The 17,906-nt window shown below is 56.2% G+C and overlaps 1 protein-coding gene across 3 annotated transcripts in view; it reads right to left on the reverse strand.

Annotated features, from left to right (window-relative positions):
• Positions 1–904: 904 nt before the first annotated feature.
• The window catches only part of ERI3 (ERI1 exoribonuclease family member 3), a 131,729-nt gene continuing 114,727 nt past the window's right edge, over positions 905–17,906 (reverse strand). For all 3 annotated transcript variants that reach the window (XM_051624670.1, XM_051624671.1, XM_051624672.1), the window contains exon 8: positions 905–2,500. In XM_051624670.1, the coding sequence (XP_051480630.1) occupies positions 2,418–2,500 (83 nt within the window). In that variant the 3' untranslated portion in view covers positions 905–2,417. The remainder of the gene's footprint in view (positions 2,501–17,906) is intronic.

The following is a 17,906-nucleotide window of genomic DNA, read 5'->3' on the forward strand; positions in this document are numbered from 1 at the left end:
GGCTGATGCCAGCAATGGGAACCCAAGTTTGTGCCCTGCCTCTGCGGCACAGGTGGCCTCAGGATGAGCGTCCTGCTCCAGACCACTGCCCCCTCACCCAGCCTATGTCCCCTCTGTGCTGCCTCTCAAGTGTAACTGGTGATCGATCCACCATGACAACGTCCTCTGAGTCACATTCTTGCCTGCACAAGTAAAGGGCAAAGGCCAAGTTCTTAGTTTTCATAGAAAACTAATTAGACAACTCCATCGAAAATAGGTCAATAAAGCTGATCAGGGGCTGCACAGAGGGAGCCATTAAAACCCCCGTGACCTTTGCTTGGAGCAAGTGTGCTGAGGCTGCCCCTTCCCTCCAGGAGCTGCCCACTCTGCCAGCTGGACAGCTGCATCCTTGTAACCCAGCAGCACTGGGCAAGGTCCCCTGGGCACCTGGATATGGTGCCTGCAGTGGAGATGCTCTAAGTGCACTAGCAGCTCTGTGGGTGCAGTGTGCCAGGCTGCAGGATGGGCTTACAGATGCCAGTGGGACATGGTGGTGGCTGTCACTCTGCAGCTGGCAGGTTGTGCTAGGGTGCACACCTGTGGGTGCAGCCCAGCTGGGACGGACTGGTGGCATCCTCAGGGCAGAGCCATCCTGTGGCACAAGCAAACCCGAGGTGGTGGGAGACTGCTGGGCCCACCCACACTGCCCAAGATGGGGGATGGGGCAGTGCCCCCCACAGGGAGCCCAGATCTCTCTTCCACAGCCATAAAGCTTGCCTGTTTTGGGGAGCAGGGACATAAGGGGGTGCCATACCCCAATGAGGGCAGGCCCACTGCTGGAGCACCCTGTTCTGTGTACCTGGGTGACAGATCCCCCACCTCTGCCCCCTGCACACACTCGCACATGCATGGGCACAACCCGGGCTCCTTTACCCCCAAACTTTATTCATGTGGCACATTTACAGCAAGGATTGGAATAACTAGACAATGAAAATGCTGGGTTTGCATTATCGGTTGGTTTAACTGGAACACCACACACCATGCAGTCATGTACCGCCAAGTTCAGTGCCTGTATTGCCCTTCTGGCTGCCGTCACCGGCTTCACTCCAGGCCATGCACGCACGGGCCCGGGGCTGCAGCCTCCCTGCAGGTCAGCGCCCGGACAAGGGCTCCATTCAGCAGGGCCCCGGGACTGGGTGACACTGGGGGGGACGTGCGCCCTCAGCCTGCCCCACGGCTGCCCCCCAACTGCCCTGGCAGGCCAGGAGCCCACCCAGCTGGAGGGGATGTGCTCGGCATCTCTCTCAGGCAACAAGCCAGCTGCTGCTGAGCCTCCGTGGGGACCTGCAAGGGGCAGAGTGTGGCCCCGCGGGGACCGTGGGCATGTAGGGGCTGAGCCTCAGCTCGGGAACCGAGGGAGGCCGGATGGGGTCAGAGGGGTCAGGGGCCTGGGGCAATTTGCAGCTCCCCTGCTCGGGTACCTTGGGCCGGGGGCCAGCGCGCGCTGGCACGTCCACCGCCGGCAATGGACGCGGTGCTGCGGCGGGGCTAGCCCCGGTGGAGCTGGAATAGTTCAGCGGGGCCGGGGCAGGGCTGGGCATCCCACCCAGCCCCGCAAGAGGCACGAGCAGACAGGATGGGGATGGGATGGGACGAGGCTCCGCGCCAACACTGTCACCTCCCTCCTGCGGCCCGCCCGCCCGCCCGCCGGGCCCCCGCCCCACTGAAGGGAGCCCTCTGGGGCCCCGCAGCCCACCATGGGGCTGCCAGGGGCTCTGCAGCGGAGAATACAGGCACTTCACCTTGAACATAAAGAGACGGATCGCATTTGTCACATACAGGAGTCAGAGAGGGGTTAGTGTTGACTCAAAAAGGGGAAAAAGGCGCTGAGGGGAGAGGCGGGGGGGTCTGGCGGGGAGGACGAGGGGCCGTCTCGACACTGCTGAGCCTCTGTGAGCGCTGCCCGGGCGTGGGCACGCGCCGGCCGAGCTGCAGCAGCCGTCGAGGCCCAAAAACATAAAACCAGAGAAAAGAAAGAAGAAGGGAAGGCGGGGATGGCCCATGCCGGGGAGGAGATGGGGGATGCTCTGGCTACGGGGCGGGAGAGGGAGGACGGGGTGGGATATGAAGGGAGGGATGGAAATCGGGAGCCAAAGAAAAAGAACAAACTACGAGTCTAAAATGTGGTGCAAGCGCCCTACGCGGCTGTCCGCTAGCATGGCATAATGTCCGGAGCAGCCCAGAGAGGGAGTCACATCAGGTCTACACAGATTTGCCTTCCCATATATACAACCTCTACTGGAGTTAACAGCTGAAATTGAGATTTTTTGTATCGGTTCCTCTGGCCTCGGTTGCCGTTTTTTTTTAATGCTGGAGCCCGTCCTCCCCGCCTCGCCGGCGCCGGGCGCATGCAGCCCTTGCCTGGCTTGCCTTGGGGATCAAAAGGGTTTGGAGGTCTGCTTGAAGATGAAGCCTCTATGGGCCAGTGTCTTCATGATGTTGGCGATGTTCTTACAGTCATCTGTGGAGAGAGAACAGAGATGCCAGGTTAGTGCCGCGTTCCAATAAGGAGCTGTTGGATCAGCTCCAAGTCCCACGCATGGGCTGTGCCCAGAGCTGCACAGTGCTTTTGTCCCCACCAGTCCAGGCACTCTGTCCCAAGTGCCTTGCAGCAGTGTGGGGCTCCCCAGCTCCCTGGCACTGGCCACCTGCATCCCAGTGAGGCCCTGTGCCACACTGGGATGGATCCATGCCACACTGGAATGGATCCATGCCGGAGCCTGCAGGCTTGCTGGGGGCAGTGGCATCACCCAGGCTCCCAAGTGACACATCCCTGGGTCCTCCAGACTGGTGCTTGCCCTTCAGCCTTCAGGAGCCAGTGGACGGGGAGGACAGCTTTCCCACAAGCAGGACCCACCCTGGCCCCCAGCTCCTGGCCAGCAACTCCTTCCCTGCAAGCCCAGTGCCAGGGCCCCCTCTTCCAGTACCCCTGTCCCTTGGTGGCACAGGCCAGTGAAGGGGCTGTCCCTGCACTCAGATGGGGATGACAGGTGATGCTGGAGCTGCCCTCCATCAGCCAAGCAGGGTCCTCTCCTTCCCCTCACCTCAGGCGGGGCTGAGTAGCACCTGGCTCTCTCTGCTCATTGCCACACCTGAGGATCATCCCCAACGGAGTGCTACCCTGTGTGCAGGGGCTGGCAGGCAACGGGTGGCTGGGCTGGCAAGCTCCAGCCATCCCTGGCATGGGGCGGTGGGTGAAGCCGGTGCCAGGGCCTGGCCGGCAGCACCGCAGGCTCCAGAGCGAGCGGTGACAGGGCGGGGAGCTGGGGAGGGGGAAGGCTCCGGCTGGTGTTATTTACCTGGGACTAAACGCAGGCACCGTTTGCTAAAATAGAAGCTGGGCTTAAATTGATTCCTGGTGTCTATATTTCATGTTGAAAATTGGCTTGTAAATCCATGTTTTGATCTATGAGGGCCGTCTCCTTAAGAAAAAGCAAGAGTAAATGTGTAATTTCTCCCTTGACAGCACACGGCGCAGAGGCGATCCTTCTTCCCGCTCCCCTCCGTTTCGGGACAGCTCCACTCGTTCCGATTACCACTCTTTCTTCCTCGCCCCACGCCTTGATGTCTCCATTTCATTACCGCCCGCCCATTTATCAAGCTGTTACCGTAAGGGTGACTTTGCCCACTTGCGTGTGGCAGCGGGGCCCAGCTGACACGGGGAGAGGGTGCCCTGGGAGGGGGGGGTGCAGGCAGGGCCCCCTCTCACCGCTGCCGCTGGATGGATGTTGTGGTGGAGGGAAGGCTGCATCATTACTGATGTGTAAATGATAAAGAAGCCTCCACATCCATCTCCCAACTGTAAATCCAGGGAGTGCTTTATAATCAAGCTACAGCGATAATAATGTGAAATTAGGTCTCTCTATCAACGGGAGGAGGCCTTTTAATCACGGCTTAAAGGGTGCAAACGCTGTTTATCATAATTGAACTGTATCCGGGCTAATTGTGGCCATATTTCACTGTCTAGGAGACAGCAGGCTGCCTGCTGACAGTGCTGCGTGCTGGATTGAGGGCCCCGTGCCGACGGGCAGCACTGCCCTGCTGCCAGGCTCCTGCCTGCAGGGACGGGGCTGACAGCCCACCCTGCTGTCCCTGCCAGACCGGCGGCCCTGCCCAGTCCCCCTGCACCCAGTGACAAAGCCATCACCTGTCCCCCAGCATTGGTGGGAGGTGCAGGGGGCTTGTCCCGTGTGCAGCTCCCGAGGGGACTGCCCTGAGCTGCCGGGGACCCTCCTGGCTGATGGCTGGCAGTGGGAGAGGTAACCTCCCTGTCAGAGCCATGTGCCTTCTGAGTGTCCACCAGGCCCTCCTCATAGTGTGCCAGGCCTGAGAAGGGAGCTGGACATGACAGCCCAACAAAGGAAAGGTGTCCTCAGCTCCATCAGCTGGCATGGGAGCACAGACAAGCTCACCTCTCTGTGCCTCTGTCCTCTCCAGTGGCCGAGATAGCACTGATGGCTCTAGAAGGGCCTGGAGATGATGGGTGTCCTGCTCGGCCAAGCCACAGTGCCAGCTCCTGCTGACACTTGTTCCTGCTTAAGCAAGCTCCCCACCATCCTTAGGACTCGCTGCTCCATCCATCTCAGCTCCTGGCCAGCTGATGCCCCAGGAAACCTGCACTGAACATGTCCCTGGAGCCAGCTTCCAGTGGGACCTAACAGCAAAACGGTGGCTCAAAAGCCAAGGAAACAGAGGCAGGGGAAGCGTGACTGACTGGGGCCAAAGTACCTCCACAGCCAGCTCTGGCCTGGTCCTGCAGAAAGGTAACAGCAAACCAAATCCTGGCCTCTGAGATGCATCAGGTGGGTGGCTGGCAAGTGGCTTGGATTTGAAAGCACAGCTCCAGCCACTGTCCTTCACAGCTCCCCAGCACCCCACTGCCCCTCTCATCACCCTGGGCTGGTGTGGACCACTGGGAATGGGCTATTGCTCCATGTTGCTGAAAGGGAAACTGCACAAAGACCTGGAGAGCAGCAAAACTGGCAGCCAGACCCCACGGCACCTCCTGGGACCTCCAAGCTGGTCCCCAAGGAGACCCTCTGGGACTGCTGGCTGCTTCCTAAACCCCACTGTCCATCTCCCCTAAGCTCTGATGTGCTCTTGCACTGGGTGCCAGTGCTGGGAGCCACCCTGGGCTCCAAGTGACCACCTTGCAAAGCTGGTGGGACCTCTGGTGCCACCCACACGCCGGTGCCAGCAGCCCCACCCTTGCCGTCCTGCAGCCCTTTGGCAGTGGGAGCACCAAGCCAGTTGTAAGTCATTTAGTGAGACTCATTCCAAATCAGCACTAAGGTAAACACGCTTATTATAATTATCCATGTAAAAAAAAATCAACAACAGCAGAACAACTTTCTAATATGCAATTACAGCCATCTATTGATTTTACAATGTAATCCGCTCCGATTGATTTAATAACACAATTATAGGCTGGCTCTCGGGATATTAGAGTGGGAGATTTTCATAAACTCCAAAGCAAAAAACTAAGCGGCTTTTAAAACAACACCGTCAGATGGCTGTTTGGGGAATTATTAGCAATATGAAATCCCCTAAATCTGGCCGTCGTTACCTTGTGAAAGGAATTTCCATTACAAAACTGGCAATTGGCAGCATAAGAGAGCACGAATGGGATGGCTTTGCTGCTCTTTCCATGCTTAATCCATCGCAAAGGTGACCATAGGGCAGGGGATGAGTGGGGTCTGAGGCAGGCAGGGGGGCCACGGGCCGCCCTGCCCACCCTGCACCTCCCAGCCTGGCTCTCCCTGGGGGGGCACGTGGCTTTGGAGGGGTTGCCCCAGCACCCAGGGTGGCACCTGCTGGCCCTGTCCCACCAGGGTGACCCTGCCTGGGACTGCTGAGTCTGGCAGGCTGCAGAACCCCCTGTGATCCCTATCCTGGTGCTCCCAGCTTGCCCCAGTCCCAGACACCTCCAGGGCTTGTTGAGGGGCTGCCTGAGTCCCCAGGCCTGAGGAGGGGGATGGGGTGAAGGTGGCCCCGTGCCAGCAGCTGGCAGAGCTCTGGGTGCCGCACGGTGCGCACACACAGGCGCGCTCCCGCTCTCCTCGCGCTCGCTTCCTCAATGTATTCCTGACTTTATGGGCACATTTTTCTTGTCAAGCTGACAGGGTTGCTAAGTGGATTTCTCCCTGATATGCGGACGGATTATCACATTACTCCAATGTCCTACACAAACATATTACTTTATATTCAATAGCCCTAATGAATATAAACTGCTTTTTCTTTTTTGGGGGTGGGGGGTAATCTATAGATTTTTAATGAGGGCACTATTAACTCCCTCCTCTTTAAAACAGACTTAGGTGCAGCCTCTGAGTAGGAAATCAATGGTGTTATTGTAGGAATATTGTATATTGATATTGTAATAATAAGATGCAATTGATTTAGGGGTGTTGTGCGGTGTGTGTGAAAGGGGTCAGCCCAGGGTTATCCTGCCTCCTGCAAACAAAGTGGTGGCCCTGCCCTGCCTCCCTGCCCCTCGCCTCGTCACACTGCTCTGAGCATCCCCCTAGGTCCCCCCACAGTGGCCCTGGGATGGCCAGGGATGAGCTGGCTCTGAGGTGCTGGGTCTTGGCTACCTCCCAGCCCCACCTTGGCCAGGTTGCCAGTGCAGCGGGGGCCAATGAGCCACCCCAACCTCCCCTGCCCCGGCTGGCTCAGCCCCCCTGGGCTTTAACCCTTCTACTGGTGTTTCAGCATTACCCACTGCAACACAGCAGCACCTCCACACCCTCATCCTGGCCATCTCCATGACTTGCTGAACTGTCCCTGCAGTGATGGCCAAGGACAGTGGCACATGCACAGGTGTGGGGTGGCAGGAGCCCTCTTTTAATGAGGGCTGGAGTTTGCCACCGTTCAGCATCACTGGCTGCTCTTGTCCTTGGAAGGGGACAGATGTTCCCACTGTGCTTCTCTGCCGGGATGGAGACAGAAGCCACTCAGGCCATGGTGAACCCAGGATCAGCTCACGGATTTTGTCAGTGGGAGGCTGGCCTGCAGCCTGGGCATGATGCAGCCCTGGGAACGAGCTGCCAGGTGAGCATCACCTCCACACCCACCCCAGGTACTCGGGAGAAGGGGACAATTCCCTAAACACACCACCCTGCTGGCATTCCCTCCACCTCTCCTGTCCCACCATGGGACCAGACTGCCTGGATACCACTGCTATGGGGCCTTGGAGAGACGAGTGCCAGGTTGAGAACTCTGTGGTGCCAGGAGTGCGGGGGCCTCCATGGGCTCATTTGGAGGCAGCCCCACCACACCTGGGCTATGGCCGGGAAGACGGATCACCCCCGGCCCGAGCTGAGCAGGTCCATATTTAAACTGTCCCCATGCTTTATGGGCTGTACAAGAACTGATGCTCAGGCGACAAGGGGCCATTTGTCACTGTTCTAATGGCAGATTACTGTTAATGAATAATATCACTGCTGCCTTTGTATAACAGCTCCCTGCAAACCAGAAACAGGACTGCCCGGCCACCACCGCCCTTCATCTCCCTGCTGCTGACCCCAGGTGACAGCAGGTGGCCTTGTGACCAGCACAAGCTGTGAGGTCCCCACACAGCCCAGCACTGCTGCTGGTGTCTCCAGCAACTGCAAAGGGGAGCACTGGGTGCTGTGTCCCCCCGGTGGACTGTGCTGCTCCCCTCGAGTGGCCACGTCCCCAGGAAGGGACAGAGCTGTCACAGGCAAGGAACGACAGTGCTCTCCTGGCATATGAAGCCATGGTCTGCTTGCCCTGTCTGTGCCAGAGCCGTGAGGGAGCTGCACCTGGTCTGCATCCATCTCCACTGTCACATACTGGGCAAGGCGGGGACACCAGGATTCCCAGTCACAATGGTGACAAGGACACGGCAGAACACAGACCTCCCAGCCTGAAGGACACCATGGGGACACAGGGGACAGTCCTGCTGGGCTGCTCCCAAACAAATGGCCTCATAATCCTGTGTGGGGGCGAGGGGCTCCGCGTGCCCCGCACAGCCAGCAGGTATATTAGGTGGAGCTGACAGCGACGTGCAGAATATTAAGAATAACTTACCTCATTATCTGCAATTACGTTACTGCCACACACCTCATTTCTTCACGAAGAAAAGAAAATTAGTTTTATATTGACTTAATCCCAGTGCCTCCCCAGCCTGCCCTGCCACTGAGTGCCCACACGGGCTCTAAAGAGGGTTCTACACAATTAATACTCGTCCCCTCCCTACCTGTTGCTGGCCCTGTCTGGAGGGGATGGGATGCCTGTCCCACACCCTGCCCACAGAAGTCAGTGAAGCCTCCAAATGCAGCTGATGAAGGGTCCACCTCTGGCAGTTTCCAGTTCTGCAGGGAGGTGACACCCCTGGGTGTTCCGAGGAAGCAGCCAGGCAGATGAATGCAGTGGAGGGGACTCATCCCAGCATTCAACCTGATGTCCCAGGGAACCTACTGCCCAGGCTGGTCATTGTCACTCCATGGGTGACAAGATGCTTCCTCCTGTCCTCCACACTGGGGACCACTCTTCCCATCACATGCCTGCTGCGCTGGTCCCCTGCCATTGCAGACAGAGCTGGATGGCTGGGGACATAACACAGCAAGACACCTGGCTGCTGAGACACCCACCAGCCCCTCAGGCTGCTGGATGGCCTGGCACAAGTGATGCTGTGCAGCCATACCCTGGAGAGGATGGCAGCTGGGGCTGAGCTCCCTCACACCATCCCCAATAGCTCCTGGAGCCATGAGCCTGAAAGACACCGACATTGCTGGGGCCAAGGGTGGCACAGGGTGAGCCAGGCCCTCAGTTTGTCCTCCAGCCCCTGTGACTGTCCCTGCACACCCAGCACCCTGGCAGGCCGGCAGTGTCCCCAGGCAAACAAAGCGAGCGGCCGCTCACTGGCCGGCAGGGAAGGGGAGCAGCGTGCGCGGCAATACAGGGAAAAAAGCCAATTTCATCTTTATTAGAAGGAGATTTCTCTTTTAGTAATAAGCACACTTCAAATAATTAGCGTGTTTTACGTAATAATGAAATTATGGAAATGCAGGCCACTTATTCAAACAAGTCACCATTACCATATTTTTAAATATTAGACTTAATTAGAGTTTATCACTTCAGAGAAGTATGAGGAGTGGAGATTTTTTTCCTTTACAAAAAAAATCCTCATAAAGTGTTTATTAAGAGCGGGTAAGAAGGGGATAATGATCTGTTTGGAAATTAAGGCAATCAAACATTTAATGCTCTGCACTCCTGTAGGCAAAAGCATTCAAATGAGTCAATTATACATCCATTATCCAGGCACGATTAAACAAGGCAGGACGGGGAATTTGTCCTCCGCATCATGCGATTGTCGCGAGGACTTATGTCCACTTAAAGGCAGCTAATAAAACACTAAACTTGGGGAAGAAGAGGAAGGAGAAGACTGGGAAAAGGGAAGACGAGGGAAAAGAGGCAGCAGGTCACTGGGACAGCAGAGGGACAAGGGTGGGAGGTGGGTATGGATGGAGCCATGTCTGCATTCCAGCCCTTCATAAATCAAAGTAATTAAGTTAACATGAAAATCAACTTCACCATCCCGTTAAATTACAGCATTTGCATATTAGGACTCAAATGAAGTAGGTAGCTGGTGAGGGGGTGGGAGGGGCGGAGAGAGTTGGGGAGGGGTCAGGGGAGAAGAATGGGGGGGACGTGCACCAAAAAGGGGACCATTTATTACAGTGAATAACTAATTTCAGAATTTATAGCGCTGGATTTTCGTTCCCGTGCCATTTATATTACAGAAGGAAATTAAGGGGCGGGCAGGAGGCTGGCTGGACATCTTTCTGCGTTATTGCTTGTCTGCCATTTGCAAATCATTATTAATTGTGGCCCATGTCGCTGGTGCAGCAGGGCAGGGTGCCTGGACAGCCAGAGCAGACACACATATCTCTTCATCAGGACCCCAGCCGCTAGCCCTGGAGAGCCAATTACCCCTCCCTGATTGGTATCAGATAAGGAGGGAATTTTTACAAATTAGGGAATAAATAGAATTTCCACACGTGGAGCAGGGAGGGCTTGAGAGGCAGTAATGAAAAACGATACATCACCATCAGCCAGACAACCCTATTCATACGCCGATGCATTACGCTCACTACTCATAATCCCGCCGAGTGACAGACACACGCCGAGCCGGAGGGGAGCGCATCCCGTGGGCCAGCCCGCTCCTGAGCACGGCCTCCAGCCCGGGCAGGCCTGTCCCCACCAACTGCACAGCTGAGTGGTGCTGACCTGGCTGCAATCAGCCAGCAAGGCCACGGCAGAGGCTGCACCACGGGGCTGGCTGAGGGGAGACAGGGCGACACTGGCAGGGATGACAGGGGTAACACTGTGTGGGAGCCATCCCTGCAGGAAGGGCCCGGCAGGATGAGCCTCCAAACTCAGCACCAAGTTGGGTGGTTAAAGTCAGCAGCGGGGCATCTCACCTGATTCCTGCATCCCTGTGAGTAAAGCACACCTTCCCCAAAATTATCCATCCCAAATTGTGCCCTCAGGAAGCCTTCCTCCTCCCATGGTGGCTCACACCAGTACCTCGCTGCTACCAGATCCCTACCTAACTTCATAGAACATCTCAAGTTGCAGAGACCCAGAGAGATCATCCAGGATTTCAGGCAATACTTGCCTTTTTGTACTCTTCAGCCACCAAATCAGCCCTGCTGTTCTCAGCACCACTGCTTGAACAGCCTTTGGTCTCCCTGCACCAGTGGGGTCCCTGTGACACCTTGTGACAGGGACTGGGAAGGTGGCACCAGCTCCTACCAGCCACAGGAGGAAAGGATGCTCCTGCATTGCTCTTCTCCATCAGGAGAGGCTTGGGCTGGGAGAGCTCCACCCCCAACAGCCTGATGCTGAGACAACCCCAATGCCTGCCCTTGCCCAGGGCAGACCCCAGAGCCACTGGCCAGCTGTGTCTCCTGAGCTGGGGCATCCACTTTCCAACCCTGGCAGTTCCCCATGCCAGCACAGTCCTTTGCCCTAGGCTGCGACAGAGCTGGTTGGCGCCCAGGACAGGCCTGGCACCCAGATAAAGGGGACTTGGCATGTGGCCAGACTCGGAAAGAACAAATCCTGGAAGTGCAGGGACCCTGCTGGAATTCAGGAGCCCAGTTTGCACCACACTCCCCAGCGTTGGAGCCACGCGCCTCTGCGCCCGTAATTAGGTCTCCCTTATGACAAGCACGTCACTAAACAAAATGCTCGGCAGGAGATCAATCTTGCCTGTAAGTCACGCAGCCTTTAATTTATTCAGCATACAATGTCGCTCCACCGCTGGCTTCCTGTAATTTATACCATACACTGTCGTGTATTATTTAACTCGTCCGAGTGTTTTACAGCTCGCCTGAAAGTCGCTGTGCAAAATAAAGTCACGGTGGGGCACTGGCAAGGTGCAGGGAGGATGCAAGCTTGCTCTGGGGCTGGTACAGGACCTCTGGCTTGGCTCAGGGACACAGTGACAGTGAGAAGTTCCTGCAGAAGTTGATGGCTCAGGACTCCCCTCTCCAGGGCTCTTGGGTAAGGGAATGAGAGGTAGGTCCTCACAGGAGCCCAGTAAACTGCAGGGTCCGATGCTCGTGCTTCCTTAGAGGAGGAAAGGATGGCAGCAGGACTCATGCCTGCTGGGGCAAGGGAACCTGGGAGACGCAGCTGGACCTGGGGACAGGACCAGGCAGAGATGCTCTCGGCATCCCTCTTCTCAGCTCTGCTGGATGCCAGGGATGGCCAGACTGGTGCCAGAAAGGGCCAGGGCAGGCAGGGAAGTGACCAAAACCAGGGTAAGGACTGGGGCTGGACCAGGCTGAGCGCTGGCTGGTAGCTGGCCTAGCAGCTCCAAGTAGCTCACCTACAGCTTGTCTTGGGCCATGTGGCTAGATGGAAACAGTCAGTGATGTAGAGCTTGATATCCTCCGCAGGGGAGGTTAAAACCTCTGTTCAGTGTAAAGTTGACATATCTAAGCACTTATGATCATGATATTTATGGCTACTTTATTCCAGGCTGTTGAAGGCAGTAGTAGTTATCCACAGACAAAGGCAATTCAGCTCCCCCAACGCCTCTTCTCCCCACAGCAAAGGCATGCCTGGCCAGAGCTGAGTGCTCGTGGTGTGTAACCCACCCAATGGCCCCTGCCAGAGCCAGTGCCGGGGACAGGCACGTGGATGTTTGGCATGGCAGGGACAGTGGCTCTGATTCTGCTGCGTGGGAGCTACAGGGACAGATGCGGGAGATGCTGTCTCCCTGCCCCTGACTGACGCTGCTGGGGACCAGGAGGTCCCCAGGCTGCAGGGAGTAATTTAGTCTGCCTTCCTGCTGCTCCCCAGCATCAGTGACCCTGCCTCCTGTATCCCCTCCACATGCTGCCATGCCTCTGCCAGGCCTTGCTCTGACAGGGGGTTTATTTAGGGCAGCAGAAAGCAAATCCACTCTGGGGTTTTGCAGGGCATTTTGAGCTCCACAAGCCCTCCCCACCATTCAGTCATTGGCTCTGCTCCATGTCCAGCTCCTGACACCCAGTCCCACCACTGGGATTGGGACCCTAATTAGGGAGAAATTTCAAGGGAGAAATGAGAGAGTTTATAAAGCCAAGCTTCTCCTACCTGTGAGTGACATGAGATGTCAGAGAAAGGAAATAAAAGGCAAGGATGCAATTCCAGTGCTGCCAAGAGTGTGTGGCAAGTCCTAATGGAAAGTTCTCCTGCTCTTTAAAGCTTGGTCAGATGGCCTAGTTATTGCTTTAAAAGGACCCAGAATCAAACCGTGGCGCCACACTCGAAGCCTTCAAATAAAGCGAGCTGTGTTTCTGCAGGTCCAGCGAGGCAGAGGCAGGCGATTACACAGAGAAGGGCAGGTCTCTTTATCTTGGAGGGAGACCTACCTATTTTTAAACATTAGCTCCAAATCAGCAGCTCACCTCTTTGTCTCACACAAACCCTCTCTTGCCTTCTGGAGGAGAGATCAAATGCCAGCCCTACTGCCATTGTTTCTCTCCCAGCGAGATGGATGCGGGACTGTAATCTTCCCACAAAGCCGCACGCTTCAAAGGCATCAAAAGTGCTTATTAAAAGTCCTTGGAAACTAATTTAATAACATCCCAAAGGGCTGGAAAAATCAGCACTGGTAACTCAAAATATAACCTGGTGAGGGAGATGAACCCCCCTGTTCAGCACAGCTCAGTCTGCGGGCAGCTGCACGTGGGGCCAGGCGCCTCAGCATGCAGACCTGCCCTGCTCCTGTGGTGTGTCAGCCCTAGTGCTGCCCAGGGATGCAGCAGGGTGAGCGGGACCATGGGGGACACTGCCCTGCTGGTACCACCAGCACAGCTCCCACGGGACTGCGTCCCCAGCAAGAGCTTTGCTGGGCCACAGACATCCTTGCATGGTGGGGACAGACCCTGTCCACCTGTTCTGCTTCCACGGCTCAGCTCCCCTTGTTGAGCCCAAGAGCCTTGCAACATCTCAGAGGCAGGATTTAGGCTTGCCTCTGAAAGGTGCACAGCACCAGGTGGCTTCTGCTGGCCATCTTGATGGCTGCTGAAGCAGTGGCTTTGTGCAACCAAGACTGCCAGCCTGGAGGGAACCACACACAAGGCCAACACGTGCCGAATCGTACATGGAATAGATGGTGACATCAGCCAGATCTGCAAAGCCTTGTCAGAGAGACCTGTGTGCTGTGTGTGAGACAGACCTACTCATCGCCCGTGGGGATGGGCTGGCACATGTGCCTTCCTACTAACACGTACATGCAGCAGGCACGTGCTCCCAGCTGCAGCAGCACGAGGGCTGTGCTCCCTTCCACCCCTCAGAGCCGGTCCCTGCTCCCAGCCTGTGCCATGGGACCCTGGTGCTGCATCCCGTGGAAACAGTGCAGGCTCCTGTGGAAAGGGGCAGGGGATGGAAATTAACGCTCCAGCCTCCGTCTCATCCTGCCCATTAGTGGGGCTGTTTTACTCCGGATCATTAAATATGTATATCTTATTACATGCCTTGTTACAGTATTGAGTTCTATTGACTGATAATAAATTCCAAGCATCAACCTGGTCATAAATTTATCTGGAGATGATGAAGACTCAATAATCTAGTCATGCAGATAATATGATAGGGCCTTAAAAAAGATCATTACATTATATGCCAAAATTAAAAGTGAAATACACTTTATTAACACTGTTTCCACACTCAGGGCCATTACTTGTTATATCCCCTCCTACCCTCCCACCCACCTGCACACTGTCCCTTGGGTGAGTTGGGGAAGGAGAGATGAGGCAGAGCTGCCACAGCTCTACCCTGGCAGAAGCCTGGGAGAGAGGCACAGAGGGGTGGCATTTGGCACAGACAGTCACAACGGGACTCTGCAGCTTGACCCCAAGGATGTAGGGCCCTGCCTGGTCCAGCACCACTGCCCTACCCATCAGGCAATGGACTCTGAGCATCTCCAGATGTCTCAGCAAACTCCCGTGCCCAGTGGCACTCACTGGCTGCAGGCAGCCCTCAGCAGGCCCTGGCTGTAGCCATCAAGAGGAAGGGCAGCCTTGTCCCCAACCTCCAGAAGACACCCGCTGCAGCTTCGTGTCTCCTAAGAAAGGTGCCCATACACCAGGACTAACCCAACAGCTACACCTGACAGCACCTCTCCCCCAGGCTCTGGTGACCTGCACAGGCAAGACAGGGGTCTACACTAGTGACCAGTGTGGCACAGATAAATGAGGGACAGAAACAGGGATGTGGGTGCCGTTGGTGTCCCCTCCAAGAAAGGAGGGCTCCCAGCAGGCTTCTGATGCCCTGGTGCCAGTCTCACTGAGCTGCCCCTGGGTGGGACAGTGAGGGCTGGGCAGCTCCTGGCCACCATGCCCAGATACTGGGGCTTGGCCTCCTCCTCCTGTCAAGCCCTCCAAAGCCATTTCTCTCCTTTAACAAGAAGGTCACAGACATTTAAACTCCTCTGATGAGGGCAGGAGGCTTGTGCCTGGCCACGCTCCCACCTGGGGATCAATGGCACGATGCAAGTTTAAAGCGTGTCCCCCCAGCCCCCCTTCTCTCCACCACCTTCCTCTCCAGACATGCAAGGTGACGAGCACCAGGGGGGCCTGTGGATCGATGCCGCGACACGGATCGGCTGCCGGGAAAAACCAATCGCGGATCAGATGGAAACTGACTTCTTCTTGTATCTGCCCAGCTCTCACCGGGATAGATTGGCTGGAGAAATCCGATGGCGAGAGGAGACAAAGGGGGAGATGATGGGGAGAGGAGGAAAGGACTGATAATGCTCCTGCCTCGGCCACTCTAATCTGTGACAGCCTGAGGATTTGCTGAAAACCATTATCACATTGCTCTCCCTTCTCTTGTCCCTGATAAAGCCCCGGCTAATCTGTTTGTTGCAGGTATCGAACAAATGCATTTAGTGAAACAAGGGGTGTGTGTGTGCCTCCCTGCCCACCAAGCAGGTTTTTTTATTTTTCCCTGTGCCTCCAGCCTCCCTGGGAGGTGGAGAGGGAGCAGAGAGGACGAGTTTGGGTGCAGCCTTGCTGCTCTGCCCTGGTGGGCCATGCCATGGACAGAGGTGCTGTGCCTGGCAGGAGGCAAATGTCTCTGCCAACCACTCTTTGCAAGTTTTGGGGAGCTTTTCTCCAGGCACTGCACCCAACCTTTGTAACACAACTCGTGGAAGACAACGAGCAAAGCCCTGGGGCCAGCGGGTGACGTGGCAGTGCCGTGGCACATCCCAGCCCAGAGCGATGCCACAGCCCACTGCACACCCAGCCAGAGGGCAGCTGATCTGGGGGGACATGGAGGGTCTGTGCCATGGAAACAGCTCTCGGGCCCTCTGTCTGCCTCTGTCTGCATGTCCTGGTGCTGACCTCGGTCCTCCCCTCGCAAGAAACTCTTTCTCTGGGGAGGAGAGATAATTCAGAGGCTGTGAAAGCCCAGACCCAGGGTTCCTGCAGCCGCCTGTTACAAACAGTTCTAGTGGAACATTAATTATAGTAATTTAGCCGTGGAACACTAACTGCAGCCAGTGCAATAGCATTCAGTACATTAGTGGCTATAACCCACTCCTTAAAAAAGACATTTGGCTACTGACAGCTGATAAAATGAGTTGTGAAGCATAACCAAAGGAAAAAAAAAACCCACATCAGAAGTGCTCTGGGAGCAAGTGGTGGGGTGGCAGGGTGGGGTGCTGCACCCCATGGGTTGCTGGGATGCAGAGGGGCAGGAGGTGGCACTGGGCCACAGCAGGCACCTTCCTGCCTGGCACATGGCACAGGATCCGGAGGGTGCCTGTGCCACGGGCAGGGCAAGGCGAGGTGGGGGGCGCGGGCCGCGTCTCCGCAGTATGTCAAACAGAAGGACGTTTCCTTCTATCTCCCAGCCACCGCCCCAGGGCACAATCCACCTACATTCAATCTTTACTCCACTACACGTTTCCTTTCCAGCCTCGGATTATTTTTTATCATCAAATTACTGTGGCGATAAGATGGAGTAGATGTGATAGCAAGCAGAGCACCTGCCCTCCGCTCTCCATGCTATCTGGCATCCCTCTCTCCTCCCTCTGCCACCCCAGCCTCCCAGCTCTGAGCAGGCAGGTGTATCCAAATGTCAGGGGGTGAGAAGAGACTCCCTGGCAGCTGGATTTACTGGCTGGGATCAAACCATGGCTGGCAGCAAGTGCCTGGGTGCAGGCAGGCAGTAGGTGCTGCACAGCTCAGGTACTGGCCGGGAAAACTTTTGGGATGCCCTGCAGAAACGTGGGACCCTGGCAGCAGCTGTGCCATGGCAGAGCTGGAGCTGAGCACCCTCCCCACTGCTTCACTGCAGCACCCCAGCTCCCTCACTGCACCCGATGTCCCAGCCTGGCCCCAGAGGTGTGACAGCCCGGTGACGCCGGCGAGGCAGCAGGGACACGGCAAGGTGGCAGGGACACAGGGAGCCCCGGCACAGGGGTGGCTGGGAGAAGCATGGCTGTGCCGTTACAAGCCTGAGCAGCGTCGCAAGGCCCTGCTGTGATGAATCCTCCCCATCTCCTTGTTTACTCCAGTCTGCAACAAATGAGTCCCTGCCTGTCCGGGGATAGCTCATCCAGAGGAATGCTCTTTCAGGCCTCTTCCTCTAATCCCTATTAATTTAAGTAATGCTCGGCCACTCTTCTCAAACTATTTATTATTTATCAGGTTTGTTTATTTGTAGCTAACAGGTAGCGCTCAGCATGCGTCCCCGGCACAGGGACAGGGGCCGTTCATCACATTGGCTCCCCTGCCATCCACCATCCGTCAATTACTCCTGCTTCCTTTAATTAGTAATGAGGACTAATATCTCTCTGCCTGGGATGGTGGCTGGAGCGGAACTTCCCTCCGGTGGCATCTAAGCAGCACAAGGGAAGGAATGAAAAATAAACATCTGCACCAGGCTGCTGCTGCTCCCAGACGAGCGAGGGGTCACGCACCCCTTTCTGGGGGTCTGGTCCCTGGCAGCACCCCTAGTGTCCCCTGTACACCAGAGTCTCCTACCCAGCAGGATAGGGGAGGTGATGCCAGCTAGGTCCTGATGCACAGGTGCCCTTCCCACATGGCAGGGCTGTTTCAAACGAAGGGGGATCCCTTGCTGAGTCCCAGTTGCTGAGGTCTGAAAAGGTATTGGCAAGGGGAAGCCTAAATTAACTGCCCATTAGAGCCTCTGGCCTTGCCTGGCAGTCCTGGGGAGCTCTGTATCAGAAAATGCCATCCAGAGGCAGCCTAATAGCGAAGGCAGCACAAGATATAAATGGAGCCCCTTTGATTTATTGACTGGGAGAAGTTTTTACACGATAGCCCATTAAGACGGACGGCTCTGTTTACAGCCAGGCCATCTAGCTATAGGGACCC

The sequence above is a fragment of the Apus apus genome, chromosome 7 (genome assembly GCF_020740795.1).
Source record: "Apus apus isolate bApuApu2 chromosome 7, bApuApu2.pri.cur, whole genome shotgun sequence".
NCBI lineage: Eukaryota > Metazoa > Chordata > Aves > Apodiformes > Apodidae > Apus > Apus apus.